The following is a 15355-nucleotide window of genomic DNA, read 5'->3' on the forward strand; positions in this document are numbered from 1 at the left end:
CTGATTCCTCAAAGTTCTCCTCTGATCACAAGCACTATAGCACATGGCTATACTAGTACAATCAATTAATCATCAACCAATCAACTAACTTTGAAAAAGAAAGGCTGTACACTGATGCCAGCATTTGAATTGTCTTCTGTCTTCAGCCTTTAGCAATCATTAGAAAAGCATACTCAAACACTTCTGTATGATCTTTTTGCAGCTAGATGTTTATATTCCTCCTGAGTAAATAGCTAGGAGTGAGGCCGCTGGGTTGCATAGTAATGAATAACCCATTGACTATTAAGATTTGATTTCCCTTCCCCTTTGCCCTCTTCCCTTCCTCATTTTTTATCAGTTACCATTTCCTCTCCCTCATTTAAACTGGGTCCTTCTTCATTCCATACAAATATACTCAAATGTTTGTCCTCTGTCCTCCTATCAAACTCACCCACAAAATTCCATCCCACTGCCCTTCTGTTCTGTCATACTGGGGGCTACTTTATGTATCTTGAGAAAAATCATTCATGGGACATGAATGGGTGATTTTTAATCACAAATGGGCCTTAGTGGGGAAATCTATGTATTTCTGGTTAGCAGTCCTGTTCCCAGCAGCTATCTCAGACCTAACAAGCTTTAGGCCCCATTTCCCACCTCCCTTCTGCTGTGTGATCACTGATCACAGTGGGGAATCCCTCAGACACCCTCAGTTATGTATCTCCTTGCTTGTACTCCCTTGCCCCCCTTCCATCTGTTCTGAGGAAGACTGAGCATTGCCTCTGGCTGCCTAGGGCAGATCACTCCATCTGTACTCCCTCTGGAATCATCACTTGTAAGATGTGTCTTTCTCTGCATTGCTACTTCATAACTGTAATTTTGCTACTGTTATGAAGCATAGGGTAAATACCTGTTTGATGATAGTCATATTTGTCCAACCCCCAAGATGAGAACCACTGTTCTAGAAGGGAATCAGAAAACTAGCCAGCCCTTTATAGACACACTTGCACATGTATATAGTTCTTTCCCCATCCACATAGTGAATCAGATGTTGAGTTAAGAGCTGTGTAAATAGGAAACTTATGTAACGCAGCAATGAAAACAACTAACTTATAACCATATGCGACAGTTTTGACAAATCTCATAGATTCAATATTGAATGAAAGAATCCATCTATAAAGAGTAGGTTAGAATTTAAATCTCAGACTATAGGGACAAAAACAATGATTCCATTTTGTTATACATTAAAAAAAAAAACCTTGGGCTATATGGATGACTCTTGCTTTTAAACTTTCAAACACACACACACACACACACACACACACACACACACACACACACACCTGAAGCAAACCCAGGACCATACTTCACAATCCTTTACAACAAAGTACCATTGAACTATACCCTCTGCCCATTTTTGGACTCTTAGGCTATGAAACATCCCTAGTTTCAAAAACTTCTCTCAAAAAAGCTACAGTGACATTGCACTTGTAGGAAGAGCTTGCTAAGTACGTAAATAGACATCGGTGTGGTTATCTTTACTAAATATGATCTACCACCCTTGTGTTATCTTGTTCATGTCCATTTATGGCTGATGTACATCTCCAAACCCCACACTTCTATTATCTCTTGTACTATTACTCCACAGATATCTGTTTTCCATTATCAGTTAAACCACCCCTAGAATTACTTGGAATACCAGCTTCAGACATGCATACCTGTGTGGGATTATCTTAATTGCTTTAGTAATTGCCTTAACTGAAATGAGAAGATGTGCCTGGTATGGATGGCATCATTGCCTGGCAGGGGATCCTAGATTGTGTAAACACAGAAAGGGACCTGAGCAGCAGTGTGTGTCCACTTCTCTTCTGGCTGTGGATGACCAGCTGCTTCAAGCTCCTGCTGCCATGACTTCGTGGCCATGAGGACCTTATCTTGATCTGTGAACGAAAATAAACCCCTTTCCTCCTTAGTTGCCTTTGTCAGGGTATTTTTATCACAGTCAGAGGGAAAGTAACTAAGACAGCAGAGTTTTGAGCAGTCCTTCTATGGAGGGACATAATCTGGTGTAAATAATGGACGGGGGATAAAGGGAAAATCAAGAAGCTATTGCAACAGTGCAGGGAAAGCATATTTGGTGCTTTGCTCTTGGATGATGGTGGCAGGTATATAAGTCAGAAGACGACATTGTATAACTTATTTACAGCATTACTTCTATTTTGCATTGAATGGATCGCTAATGCTTCCTCGGTGAATTTTTTTTTTCCCAAAGGTAGTGATGGGAGAAGCTGAGGAAAATTTAAAGTTACCGTGGATACAGGATCGTATAGATCTGACCGCCTTAGCGGGTTCTAGGCCTCAAAGCCTCTGGCGCAGCAATAATTTAACTGCCGAGCCCCCAGCCGCTTCTCAGTGACCATGCGCAACAGGCCAGCTAAGAGCCTATGGAAAGCACAGGAGTTTCTTGAAATCCAGGCCAGCGGACCCCGGGAATCGTAGTTCAAAGCTTCTGCGCAGGCGCAGTGGCTCCCGCGGGCTTGCGTGCGCAGCTGCAGCGGGACAATGTTCTGAAAGCTTATTGCGGTGGAGCTGGCTGCGGATGCTGTTGCAGGTATTGGTTTCCGCCATTGCTTTTGGAGCTGCGTGGGTTGCGGCCTCCGAACGCACACTTTAGGCTGGTTGGGACCCACAGCATCCCACGGACCTGGCACAGCGCTGCAGCCGCCGCTGCGGAGGCGTGCACTTCTGCAGCACCGCGCCATCCCGTCCTTCCAGTTCCTCCTTGTGCTCAGGGATTGAAAACTTCGGCACCGTTGGTATTTTGAACGGGATAAATCCTTGGTTTGTTTGCCCGCCCGCTCGCTCGCGCGTGTTTGTGTGTATGTGTGTGGTCCTTGTATTAGATGTTTAGCTGCATCCCTGGCTGTATCTCTGAAATCATCCTTTATCCTGGGTCTTATTGAGCCAGAGCGTCTGCAGGCTTTGCCAGCTGACACCTGTGGGGCAAATTGCCGCTGCTTTTCTCTCTCAAGTTGAGAATCTTTACCTGCGTCACATTTTCACAGAGCCTCTATTAAGCAGCTGCGCATGTCTCAGTCACTGCGGAGACTCAAGTGCCCAAAGGGACGCCAGGTAACATGGTGGGCACCTGATGATTAGCAAAGAAGTAAATGATATGCATGCTGTGTGTTGGGTCCTAAGATGGGTAGTTAACGCTATGCTAGTTGCAGTAAGATGCTCGTCCATCTTGCCCAATAGTGGTAATAAATCTTAGGTCATCTTTTTTTGATGTAAGTGATCTGTACATGCCTGTCCCTACAGTTCCCATTCCCATATCTGTAGATGCACAGTCATTTATGGAATGAATGAATGAATGAATGAATGAATGAATGAATGCAGCACAGGCCAGGCTGTGTGCAAAGGGCCATTTGGGGGATCAGAGGGAAGCTTCACAGGAAGGTGGTGGTGGTGATGGTGGGTTTGGGGGTAGTGGTGGTGATGGTGGGGGTGGGGTGAGTAACTGAGAAGAATCAGGGGTTTTGCTTTTGTTTCTTGTGGGATCCCCCCCCCCTTTTTGGTGGTGGGGGCCGTGTGTGTGTGCGCGCGCGCGTGCGTGCATGCATGCATGTGTGTGTGTGTGTGTGAATTGAAACCAGAATCCACATGCTAGGCAAGTGTCCGACCACTGAGCAATATTTTCAGCCCTGATTTTATTTTGTGTTTATGGCTGTTTTGCCTGCATGTGTGACTGCAGTGTATGCTTGTCAGAAGAGTGTTGGATCCCCTGGAACTGGAGTTACAGATTGTTGTGGGAGGCAATGTAGGTGCCAGAAATAGAATCAAACCCAGTTTCTCTACAAGAGCAGCAGGTTCTGTTCACCCCTGAGCCCCAGGAGTCATATTTTGAAGGATGAGTAAAGGATTGGTAAGAAGAAGATGGGACATTCCAAGGGACAAGGGGGACAGGATCTGTTGTAAAGGATAGGAGAGTGTTGGTATGTGGTATGTCTGTGTGGCTGCAAGGCTGGTTGTGAAGTATCTATGCAAATCTCTAGGTTGTTCTGTGCTCTTTGCATTGAACTTGGTCTTAGTGGACCCATGAGGGCTTCCAAGCAGAAAAACAACAGGATCAGCTTCTGAACATTAGGAGAAATCCTTTGGCTACAGTGTGAGAGTGGATGGAAAAGAAATATACTTTGGAGCGCAGCCCCAAGGATAAGAGCACTTGCTGCTCCTCAGAGGACTGGCAGCTCACAGCCTTTTGTAACTCCAGCTCCAGGGGATCCAATGCTGCTGTCTGATCTCCATGGGCACACACAGTACACATACATACATACAGGCAGGCAGGCAAAGCACTCATAAAATAAATAAATATAAAAATAAATGTTAAGATGGAGAGGGTCTGAGCTTCATCATTTACAATGTGGAAAGTAAGAGGGGTAGGAAGTAGTCAAATATGAAATCTGATTTCTGAGTTGGACAACTGGTAGGAAATGCGTGTTTGTTGAAAAGGACTGGACCTGTCGGATAGGTTTGTGACCTAATCATTTGGAACTGGGAGACTCTTCTGTTCATTTTGTTTGTGAGGAGTAGTATTAAGTCTAAAATAACTGTGTGATTGCAGAGTATGTTTCATTGTCTTTATTGGACCCTTCGGTTTTTATTCCATAAAGATTCTCCTTTTGTGGGGTTGGAGAGATGGTTCAGAGGTTAAGAGCACTGGCTGCTCTTCCATAGGTCTTGAGTTCAATTTCCAGAAACCACATATAATGAGATTTGGTGGTCTCTCCTGGTGTGCAGGCATACATGCAGAGAGAACACTGTTAACATAATAAATCTATATGGTTCTCCTGTGCCTCTATGTGTATAGGTATGGGTGTAGAGGGGGTTGCATGGCTGGGTGAGAAAAGCAAATGTTTTCAGAATTAACAATCTGCTTACTCATTTAACATCTTTGTTTCTTCTTGACAGTTCCTTCAAGACTGTAAATTGGATTCCTGGAGGCCTTGGTAGTTTGCTGTGCATAGATAGTGCCTGTTGGCAGATCACACATACTCAGATAGTCTAAAGAGGACTGGATTCCTGCTGGTAACACAGTGCAAGCTTTAGTGCCCTCAGACCTCATGGCAGCCATGTCCCAAGACCCTCCAGCTGTGACTTCAAGTGAACAAAGCGGGGTCCCTAGCGTGGATACTTCTAGGGTCCAAGAAAGGCTCTTAAGAGGATATGCAGATGACCTAGATTCTTTCAGGCAGAAGTTTAGGTGGTTTTGTTACTCACAAGAAGAAGGACCCAGAAAAACCCTGAATCAACTCTGGGAACTCTGCAAGCAGTGGCTGAGACCAGATATTCACACCAAAGAGCAGATCTTAGAGCTATTAGTGTTTGAGCAGTTCCTGAGGGTTTTGCCTGGAGAGACGAGAATTTGGGTGAATTCTCAGCATCCTGAGAATAGTGTGAAGGCAGTAAGCCTGGTAGAAGATTTGAACCAAGCACTTGAAGAAAGGGAAGGTGAGAGTTGCAGGTGGAGGGGGGGGGTGTCCTAAAGTTTGAAATAAAATTTGAAGATTGAAAATTAAGAATTAAAATTATATATTCAAAGATGAGGTATAGTTTAAGTCAGTGGTTCTCAACCTGTGGGGCCAAGACCCCTTTGGGGGTCAAACGACCCTTTCATGGGGGTTGCATATCATATATCCTGCATACTAGATATTTACATTCTGATTCATAACAATAGTAAAATTACAGTTATGACATAGTAACAAAAATAATTTTATGGTTGTGGTCATCACAACATGAGCTATATTAAAGGGTCACACAGCATTAGATTGAGAACCACTGATTTAAGGAAAAGATTTGATTTTACAGATTACTTATAATAAATTTTGCATTGTCATGTCTCTTCTTAGTGGCCCTAATTTGAAAATTTAGCATGTTGGAGTGATAAACAAATCAGAGAGGAGTTGGGCAGCCCACATTTTAGGCATACCAGTTACCTGTGCGACAACAAATTGAATTGGTAGTGGTAAACAGTACCTAGCTATCTTAGAATCCATTCTGTCCATCACTGCTTCTCCAGAATCCTGGCCTCTGTGGAGGCTCCTATGATGAAGAATCCATTGCTAGCCACAATCTGTAGGAAAGAACAGTTTTCTTAAATTGATCCTCTTGTATCTTTTATAAAATTCTTCATTTTCCCCCAATTATCAGTCAGTATGGTTCTTGTTATAAGATGGTAGAATGTGATTTGGAAAAATCATTTCCCCTTTTTTGAAAATGACTCTTCATCTAAGGATGTTCAGCATGTTTAGTCACTGAATTCAGGCTCCTCCTGGGGTCCTGACCCAGTCTCCCACCCCTGAGACCTCAGTGAGCTCACCCAGAACCCCACACTGTTCTGTTTCCCCTGAAACACACAATAGAGTTTTCTTACTTCTAATCTAGTAGCCTTAGGAATCAGCTGGCAACCCCAGAGGCACAGTCAGGTTTTAGGCAGCTTAGTATCTTTGTAAGTAACAGCCGTAAATTTCATAAACAGCTGTAATGAGCAAAGCTGGCTTACCTCGACAGAGCTAATAAATTAGAAATGTTTTTAAACTATGTACAAAATATTTTACAGATAGGTGTTTGTGGAAGGAAGGGACTCAGTTTATGTGGACTCATGAACTGGAAAGCTCTTTTGATAAAATAGTGGGGAAAAGCCTATTTTCTAATATTAAAAAAAAAAAAAAAACTATCTCTGGTGGTTCTGTGTTTTAAAGAGAAGGAAAAATTGATTTCTGAACTCTCCTCCAGAGGGCCATGAAACACTATGGTGTTATGAAATATATATTTGACTTTTCATCCCCTCCTTGGCCTGCAGCCCCTATAGCCCTTGTCATTTCCCAAGTGACTAGAGCAACAAATGCCTTATTAAAATATTTGTCCTTTCCTCCTTAGTTCCTAAAACCTGGTCCAGAACCCTTGATTCATGTAAAGGTGAAAGACGGCCATCTTGTCATTACCATAGGCCCCTTGTAGCCATGCTCGGATTTAATGAGATGATATTTAGAATGTCCAGAGGTAACCACCCATGGAGGCAGATTTCCAGTGCAGTTATAGAAGGATGGAACTCACAGCCCCCACCTCCAGAGAGGAGAGGGACTGAAAGTTGAGATGATCTCCAACGATCTCATTATTCATGCCTATGTGATGATACCGGCTTACCAAAGCTGGGTACATGGGGACTCCTGGAGAGTGGAACACCTGAAGAGGGTATGCAGGGAGCTTATCTCTGGATGTGTACAGGCTGTAAGTTTAGAAGCTCTGAACCTTTTTCTATAGTGTTGCCCTGTGCAGCTTTTTTATCTGGCTGTTCATTTGTATCCTTTCCAATATCTTTTATAATAATTGGGTGGTAAACGCTTCCTGTGAGGTCTTCTAGCAAATTAGACCTGCCCAAACAAGGGGGCTGTGGTAAGTTCTGATTCCATACGAAGGATGGAGCTAAAAGACCAGATTGGTTTTTTCCCTTCCCAGATCGTAGCACTCAAGATTCTGCTGTTTGCAAAGTGGAGGATTTGGGAGAAGAGGCGATGGTGGTTGTTCCTCCACATCTGGAACCACGTGTAAGTGTTCTTTCGTTGGTTTTCATTCTTCAGTGGGAATAGTACTTAGTGAGCAACATAAAGATACAAAATCAACCAAGACAACTTGTAGGTCACTGTTTACTTGCTATTTACTTGGATCCACAGACTATAGCATAATTTCTGATGAAAAACAAAAGCCAGTGAGATGGCTGAGTAAAGGCTCCCGCAGCTGAGACTAATGGCCTCAGGATCTACACGGTAGGAGAGAACCAGCTCCAGTGGGTTGTCCACTGACACCCACAGGCATCCTGTAGCATACATGTGAACCACATCATCCCCCCCCAAAAAAAATTTTTTTTTGGGGGAAAGCATTTATGGAAACCCAAAGTTATTCTTGATGAAATGAGTCAGGTAGAAATAGAATTGTATTTCCCTAATATGGTAAAGAATATCTCCTCCTGGTTAGAAAATCAGGAGATATAAAAGGCAGGGCTCACAGTGTAAGCAAAAAGATCAGTATTTCCTGAACAATGCAGTCAACCAAGTGAGTAAGACAGAATTGAGGTGTACGTGTCAGAGTCTGAGAGACAAAGGCGTATTATTACAGACAATGTTACTGTCTATTTGGAAAGCCTTGGGATCAACTGAGTAAGGCTAGAATGCATGAAGTAACTGGGAAAAGCAATACAGATCAGTAAGTTTCCAGAAGCAGTAATTACTAGTTAGGAAAAATCTTAACAGTAGCAAGTGGTAATTCTACTGTAGGACAACAATGAGCTCCAGGAGTAGGTCCGCTTCCTGGTTCCTGGAATTTGTGAATATTATTTAATTGAAGAAAATTCATTCATTGCAAGTGTGATTAAGCTATGGGTTTAAAATGAAGAATGAGTGCTGCTAAACTTGAAAAAATGTCTGGGCTGTGGTGGTGCACACCTTTAATCAGTCCAGCACTCAGGAGGCAGAGGCAAGAAAATCTCTAAGTTCAAGGCTACCCTTGAATGGAGTAACTTCCAGGCCAGTCAGGGAAACCCTGTCTTGAAATATAATAATTTATAATAAAATAAATTAGAAAGATGGGGAGTTGATCCTGGGGTTATGAGTAGTCCCTAACACATAAATGCCCTTATTAGGGAAGCAGAGAGAATTTGAACACAAAGAGATGATGATAAAGAGAGGGAAGTAATTAGGAGTGACTGGGCCACAAGCAAGGGAAGATCAAGGAATGCTGGCAGCCACTGGAAGCTGGAAGAGGCAAATGAGCTCTCCCCCAGAGGCTCAAGAGAGTACACCCCTGCTAGCTCCTTGATCTCCTTTTTCTGGCTTCTGGAACTATGAGAGGATGTATTTCTGTTGTTTGAAGTCACAGGGCCTTGATTGGCTACATGCTATGACCCTGCAAGCTGCTAATCCCAGTGCTAAGAGGCAACATTGCCTACTTCCTGCATAGAGGATGCTGTACATCTATCATATAGAAAATAGGTAGGATGCACCTATAACCCCAGAACTCAGAAAACTGAGTCAGGATGGCTGGTTTGAAGCCAATGTGGATTCCAAGCAAGTCTCAAAGGAAAAGAAAAAAAAAGTGATTTTAATGTGAATGCAGCATACTTGTAAGCATGAGCATATTCCTGAACCAGAGTCTCTTTGAGTATATATTTTGAAATACTGCTGCAGCCGGGTGTGGCAATGCACACCTGTAATCCAGTACCAGAGGAGCCGAAGCAGGAGGTCCCTGTATGAGTTTGAGGCCAGCTGAAGAGAAAAACAGTACCCGAGTGACAAGACACGTCACTACTTCACAGGACAGCTGCTATTATGTATTTAACTATTACCTGTAGCTAGCTTGTAGTCTACAGATGTGAGGACGGGGAGTGCCAATTCATTCCCCTATTTATGGCTTTCTATTTAATCAGGAATTAATGTGTTAGGGTTAACTTGATCAGTGTTAACAATTTAGAGAAGTCTTGGAAGTCAATATATAATGCTAGATTCTTAAGTGGGAAAGGTCAGGACTATGATGTCCCCTTGCTCTGTGTTTCTTGTAATAGTTATATGGACTCTGGGACTTGCTTTGAAGCTTTAAAAAAACAAAACAAACAAACAAAAGAACACTTTCCAAGCCTGGACTAGAGAGATGGTTTGGCAATTAAGAGCACTAGCTGTTCTTTGCAAAGGACCCCGGTTCAGTTCCCAGTACTACACAACAGGTTACAACTGTCCTCCACTCCAATACTAAGGGATCCAATACCCACTCTTGGCCTTCAGAAGCACAAGTCATACATGCAGCATGCATACACACAGGCAGAACATTCATGTACATAAAAATAATTGTTTTAAAATTTTTTACTAGGCCCTGATTGGGCATGGGCCTATAATCCTGGCTACTCAGGAGGCTGAGGCAGGAGGAACTCAAGTTCAGAACTTGCTTAAGCAACTTAGTGAGAAACTATCTTGAAATAAAACGTAAAAGAGGTTAAGGATGTAGCTCAGTGATAGAACACTCACCCAGCATGCACCAGGGCCTGAGTTCAACTCCCAGCAAAACACATACACATAGAGACAGCTTGGATAACTTCAAACCACTTAATATCCTAACCACTTCTCTGAATCTTTAAGCTCTGCTGGGAACTAATACAATGCAAAGATGCTGTGTTTGGTCTTCTAGGAGCCTATAACATTTGAGGATGTGTCTGTGAACTTCACCAGAGGAGAATGGAAGATGCTGGAGCCGTCTCAAAGGGAGCTGTATAAGGAAGTGCTACTGGAAAACTTAAGGAACCTAGAATTTTTGGGTAAGACATCTCTTCATGATCTAGCATCTAAGAGAGCAGCTGTTTCATCCTGTTATCTGCAAGATAAATGACATGTGACTGTTTTAACTGGATCTGCTGGGCACTCAGGACCTGCTATGACAATTTCTAAAAGTGGACTTTCTGTGAGATTTCCTCCTAAAAAAAAAAAAAAAAAAAAAAAAAAAGTTTTGCTTCATTGCATTGGAAATGTGGGACATCATTTTGTTGTTCTCAGTATCATGCCTTCCCCTCCTTCCTTGGATTCGTCCTCTATATTTGACGGCATCTTTGTCTTCCTTAGAGAAACAGGCTAACTATGAATGCTAGGTCATCTTTGTTCTGTGTGTAAACAATCATTTTCTATTCTTTTCTCTGAATAGGCCTTCCAGTTTCCAAAATTGATTTGATTTCTCAGCTGAAGTGGGTTAAGTTGCCAAGGGCTCTAGAAAAAGAAATCTCAAAAGGTCCCAGACCAGGTGAGTTGGTAAAAGGTAAGAAGGAAATGAAATCCATGGGGGAAAGAAAACAAATTTTGAAATGCTGGGTGGACCTAACGCTAGAATATAATGTTGACTGACTAAAAGAGGGCCTTCATCTTCCTGGAATGTTCATTTTAATGGAGACACTATTGTTTGGGATCCTCCAAAAAGTAGATGCCAAGATGTGACTCCCAAACTGGAGATTGTTGGGAGAAATCAAGAGAAGGAAAATGGAGGAGGAGTATGGATTGTCGGGAGAGTACAGGGCAGGTACAACCTCTGATTGAGGAAGAAGGAAGGAGGCTGGGAAGAAAATGTTTGTAAAGTTTAGGCAAGGCCAAAGAGGAGGCCTTTGGCAGCAATCACACGAGAGGGGTTCCACATTTCACAGAAATGGTCCTGTTGATAGTGAGAGGGTGTGTGACAGTGGCCCTGATGTGAATACAGCAGCAGGGGCAGGCAGGCAGGCAGGAAGTCTCCCCACAGGAAATCCGAGAAGCATGTTCTTATGGACGGATGCTCAATGGATGCACAAAAGACCAATTATCAGAACAAGTGTGCTGGTGACACAATGCAGGCCATAAGAATGGCAAAAAAAGGGAACTGTGGAAGTCTGGGATGATAGATCAGACTCATAATGGCTTGTTTTAGAATGCAGAATGATACACTCCGTAGAAACGATACTTGACTAGCAGTGTGTGTTCTGCTACTCTTTTACAAGGCTGGGCAGCAGCATCACCCAGCAAAATCACCATCATATAGCCTCATGCTTGAAGCCCCACAGTTTGTTGAGTGTGTTGAATACATTTTTACTTAGGGTATTTTCAATTTACGATGACTTACCAAGACCTAATTCCATTGTAAATCAAGGAGCATCTGTATAAAGGAATAATAACTTAATTACCATTTGAATTTAATCTCAAAAGGTAAGTGGGAATTCAGCCAGTAAACGTGCATAATAATTCTATTTTTTTTTTTGAGTAAAATGATCACATGTCTAAATGCATAGGTTAACTATGGATTTTTAACATGTGGAAAACATTTATGTTAATATTTATGTTAGTTTTTATTATGTTAACCTTCAAGGAATTAGGGTGGGTTTTTTTTCTTTGTATCTTCCTAATTAAAAATAACTACATTTAATATATATTTATATATATAGATGCCATTACATATATTAGTACCTTCATTTTTTTAAAAATGGAATTTTCTAAAATGCTTATTTTAGTCAGCCTCTCAACTGTTTCCATTATAATTACATAAATTTAAAAAAACAATTATCTTTTTTTGTTTAAGCTACTATTTAGACATTAATCCCTAAAATGTGTCTTTGCACTGTTTTGTAGTACTGTACATGTCAAAAAGACATTGACATGGAGGGAAAGACAGATTTAAAATAGATAATTTTTTAACTTACACAAGTTAATAAAGAGCTAGCAGTATGTAACATTGAACACGTGAACAAACGAGCAGACAACTGACAAAACTGAAAATGTTAATGTCATGAACATGAAAAAGTTCAGACCTAGTCATTAATGGGACTGTTAATTTAAAGCAACAGTACCATTACAAATTGAGTATATAGATACTTAAGGATCATTGATTGGGGTAATTATGCACTGGACCCCAGTGTCTCGTGCATGCTAGGCATATGTTCTACCGCTGAACTATACCCCTAACTATAGGGATATCATTTGATAAACATTCAGTAAGGAAATCAGTAAATTATGTAGGATGGATTATCATGTAACTGACTAAAACTATCATTTTCAGCTAGGTGGTGGTGGCACATGCCTTTAATCTGAGCACTCGGTAAATCTCTGTGAGTTCAAGGCCAGTCTGGTCTATAAAGTAAGTTCTAGGACAGCCAGAGCTGTTACACAATGAAACCCTGTCTTGAAAAAAATTATTTTCAAAATTTACCAATGATATTGGAAATGTAGAAGAAAAATAACAATACATGTTTATTTTCCATATAGTTTAGAATAGCTGAGCCATATCTCTTAAAATTATTACTGTGTTCCTATGTCAATTCCAAATATATCAGCCTCCCTAATGCAAAATTGGAAGTAATTGCTTTGTTATCTCTTTTAGAGAGTGAATCTAGAAGTGAATTGGATGTTTTTATGGAAGACTTCACTTTAGAGAAAACAGTAGACTACTGCTTCAGTGATGATGGTTATGGCTTGAAAGCAGAATTCCAGAAACGACATGGCAAATCCAAGAAAGATCATAGCAAGCAGAGTAGCCATGAGAGAAAAGATTCTGACTTAAAAGAGACTCCCTCTGGAAAGAATTTGAAACAAACTTCAGACACAGTCAAACATCGGAGAACCTGCTTATCAAAGAAGACTTACAGGTCTAAGGAAGGCAAGAAACCCTTCATCTTTCATTCAGATCTTGTGAGCCGCAAAGAACACAATATAGAAAAGTCAAAGAAATTTGGTGGAAATGAGAAAGATTCACGTCACTCTTCATCTCTTACTGCACATAAGAGAAATCCGAGAATTGGTTCACTCAGTAAGACCCAGAAGTGTAGTAAGTGTGGAGTAGCCTTTACTCAAAGCTCATGGTATTGTAGTAAAAGCTCTCAATGTGAAAAGTGCCGGAAGAATTTACTTCAAGGTGAAACCTCAAATAAAGAAAAAGAACCTGAAGTTGAAGAGCCCAGTAAGTGCAGGAAATGTGGAAAATCCCTTGACAGTAGTTCACAACACTCTGTGTGTATGGAATGTAGAAAAAAAGCTCACAAAGCTAGTTCATCATCTAAACCACATAAAAAAACTGACAAAAATGGAAAGCCTTACAAGTGTGATGAATGTGGAAAAACTTTTGCTGGTTCACAAGCTATTGATAAGCATCGAAGAACTCATACTGGAGAAAAGCCCTATGAGTGTAAACACTGTGGGAGATCCTTCAGTGACAGCTCATCATTTTATCAACACCAGAGAATTCACACTGGAGAGAAACCATATAAGTGTAATGAGTGTGGGAAATCCTTCACTCATAGCTCCTCTCTTTCGAAACATCAGAGGATACACACTGGAGAGAAGCCCTATAAATGTAATGACTGTGGAAAAGCCTTCAGACAGAATTCTTGCCTTACCCGACATCTGAGAACCCACACTGGAGAAAAACCATATGTTTGTAAGGATTGTGGATCATCTTTTAGCCTTTTTAGTACTATCATCTATCATCAAAGACTTCATGCAGGAGAAAAACCCTACAAATGTACCCACTGTGATAAAGCCTTCCCTACTCATTCCCGCCTCGGTCGTCATTTAAGATGTCACACTGGTGCAAAACCATACAAATGTAATGAATGTGGGAAAACTTTCAGACAGAGTTCATCTCTTAATTTACATCTCCGAAGTCATACTGGAGAGAAACCCTACAAATGTGATTATTGTGGAGCAACCTTTACTCGGAGCACAATTCTTATTGAACATGTAAAAACTCATACTATGTATGAGTGTAAAAAATGTGGTAAGAAATCTAAAAGTCGGGCAGCCAGTCTTAAACATCACTGTACCGAGTAATTCTGGGAAAGTAGTAAATGGAGGGGAAATTAATTCCAATTGTGCCCTTATTTTAAAACTTGACATGTAAACTACCCAGAGCATTGATTAGAAACTTCAACTTCAATGGGTTAACAACTAGGAATAGCCTTTTTTCCCCTTTGGTCTCTCTTCTTGAGGGTGGTCAATTTTGACTAGAGTTGGTAAAGTTATGTTGACATGAAGAAAGCATATAAAGTGAAATGATTCTGAAGACAAACTTAAGTTTGAAAGACTTTCTTCAAGGATTTCTCTTTGACTTCCTTTCCATGACCATGCAGTATAATGGAAAAGAACATGACTGAACTCTAATAACTTAGGCTATATCCCAGATGGCCAATCAACCACTATGTCATTCTAAACAAGTCATTTGAATCTTCTGAATATTAGTTTCTTTACTAGTAGAGTGAAGAGATAACATTAATGATTTCTAGGTTTTCTATTTAGCTGATATTCTGATATTGCAGAAGATAATTTGAACATGTTTGATTTGTTGGAAGTTTTACTTCTGGTTTAGATGCTTATTGTTTTAGGATAGTGGACTTCTAGATTAGTGACAATATGGAATGTTTGATGTAGGGTATCTAGAATGTGATAAACAGAATAAGTCAGGGAAGCTCATCAAAGTTTGCTTTCAGGGAATGTTCAAATTTGCACAAATCACCCTGGTATCCTTATCTTTTGAGTTTTGCCTCAGTAGATTGAGAATCCAGAGAGCTTGTACATGAGCCAGCTCAGACATGAAATTAACAGTCTGAGAAGAAAAACCAAAACGAGCTGTTTTGGATGGATTATTCCCCCTTCAGTGATCACAGTCTCCTGCACCACAGTGTAAGAATTTTGATTGGTATAAGATGCTAGATTGAATCAGATTGCATCTTTACAATAAGATGCTAGATTGAATCAGATTGCATCTTTACACATGTTTTAGGGTGGGGTATGTATATACACACACGGTTTTCACTCTTTAGAAATAGGGAATT

At 41.0% G+C, this 15355-nt stretch overlaps 1 protein-coding gene across 3 annotated transcripts; it reads left to right on the forward strand.

Moving 5' to 3' along the window:
* The first annotated feature begins 2434 nt into the window (after positions 1–2434).
* Positions 2435–14871, forward strand: Znf483 (zinc finger protein 483). 3 transcript variants are annotated; one of them, XM_051187871.1, is made up of 6 exons: positions 2435–2587; positions 4948–5487; positions 7495–7583; positions 10210–10336; positions 10717–10812; positions 12910–14871. In XM_051187871.1, the coding sequence occupies exons 2-6, from the start codon at positions 5100–5102 to the stop codon at positions 14352–14354; spliced, it is 2145 nt and encodes a 714-aa protein (XP_051043828.1). In that variant the 5' UTR covers positions 2435–2587; positions 4948–5099; the 3' UTR covers positions 14355–14871. The 3 variants fall into 3 exon arrangements, with proteins under 3 accessions (XP_051043828.1, XP_051043830.1, XP_051043829.1); XM_051187873.1 differs by lacking the exon at positions 2435–2587 and adding an exon at positions 2643–2792; XM_051187872.1 differs by lacking the exon at positions 2435–2587 and adding an exon at positions 2859–3108.
* Positions 14872–15355: the final 484 nt, after the last annotated feature.

The sequence above is a fragment of the Phodopus roborovskii genome, unplaced genomic scaffold (assembly GCF_943737965.1).
Source record: "Phodopus roborovskii unplaced genomic scaffold, PHOROB, whole genome shotgun sequence".
NCBI classification, from domain to species: Eukaryota; Metazoa; Chordata; class Mammalia; order Rodentia; family Cricetidae; genus Phodopus; species Phodopus roborovskii.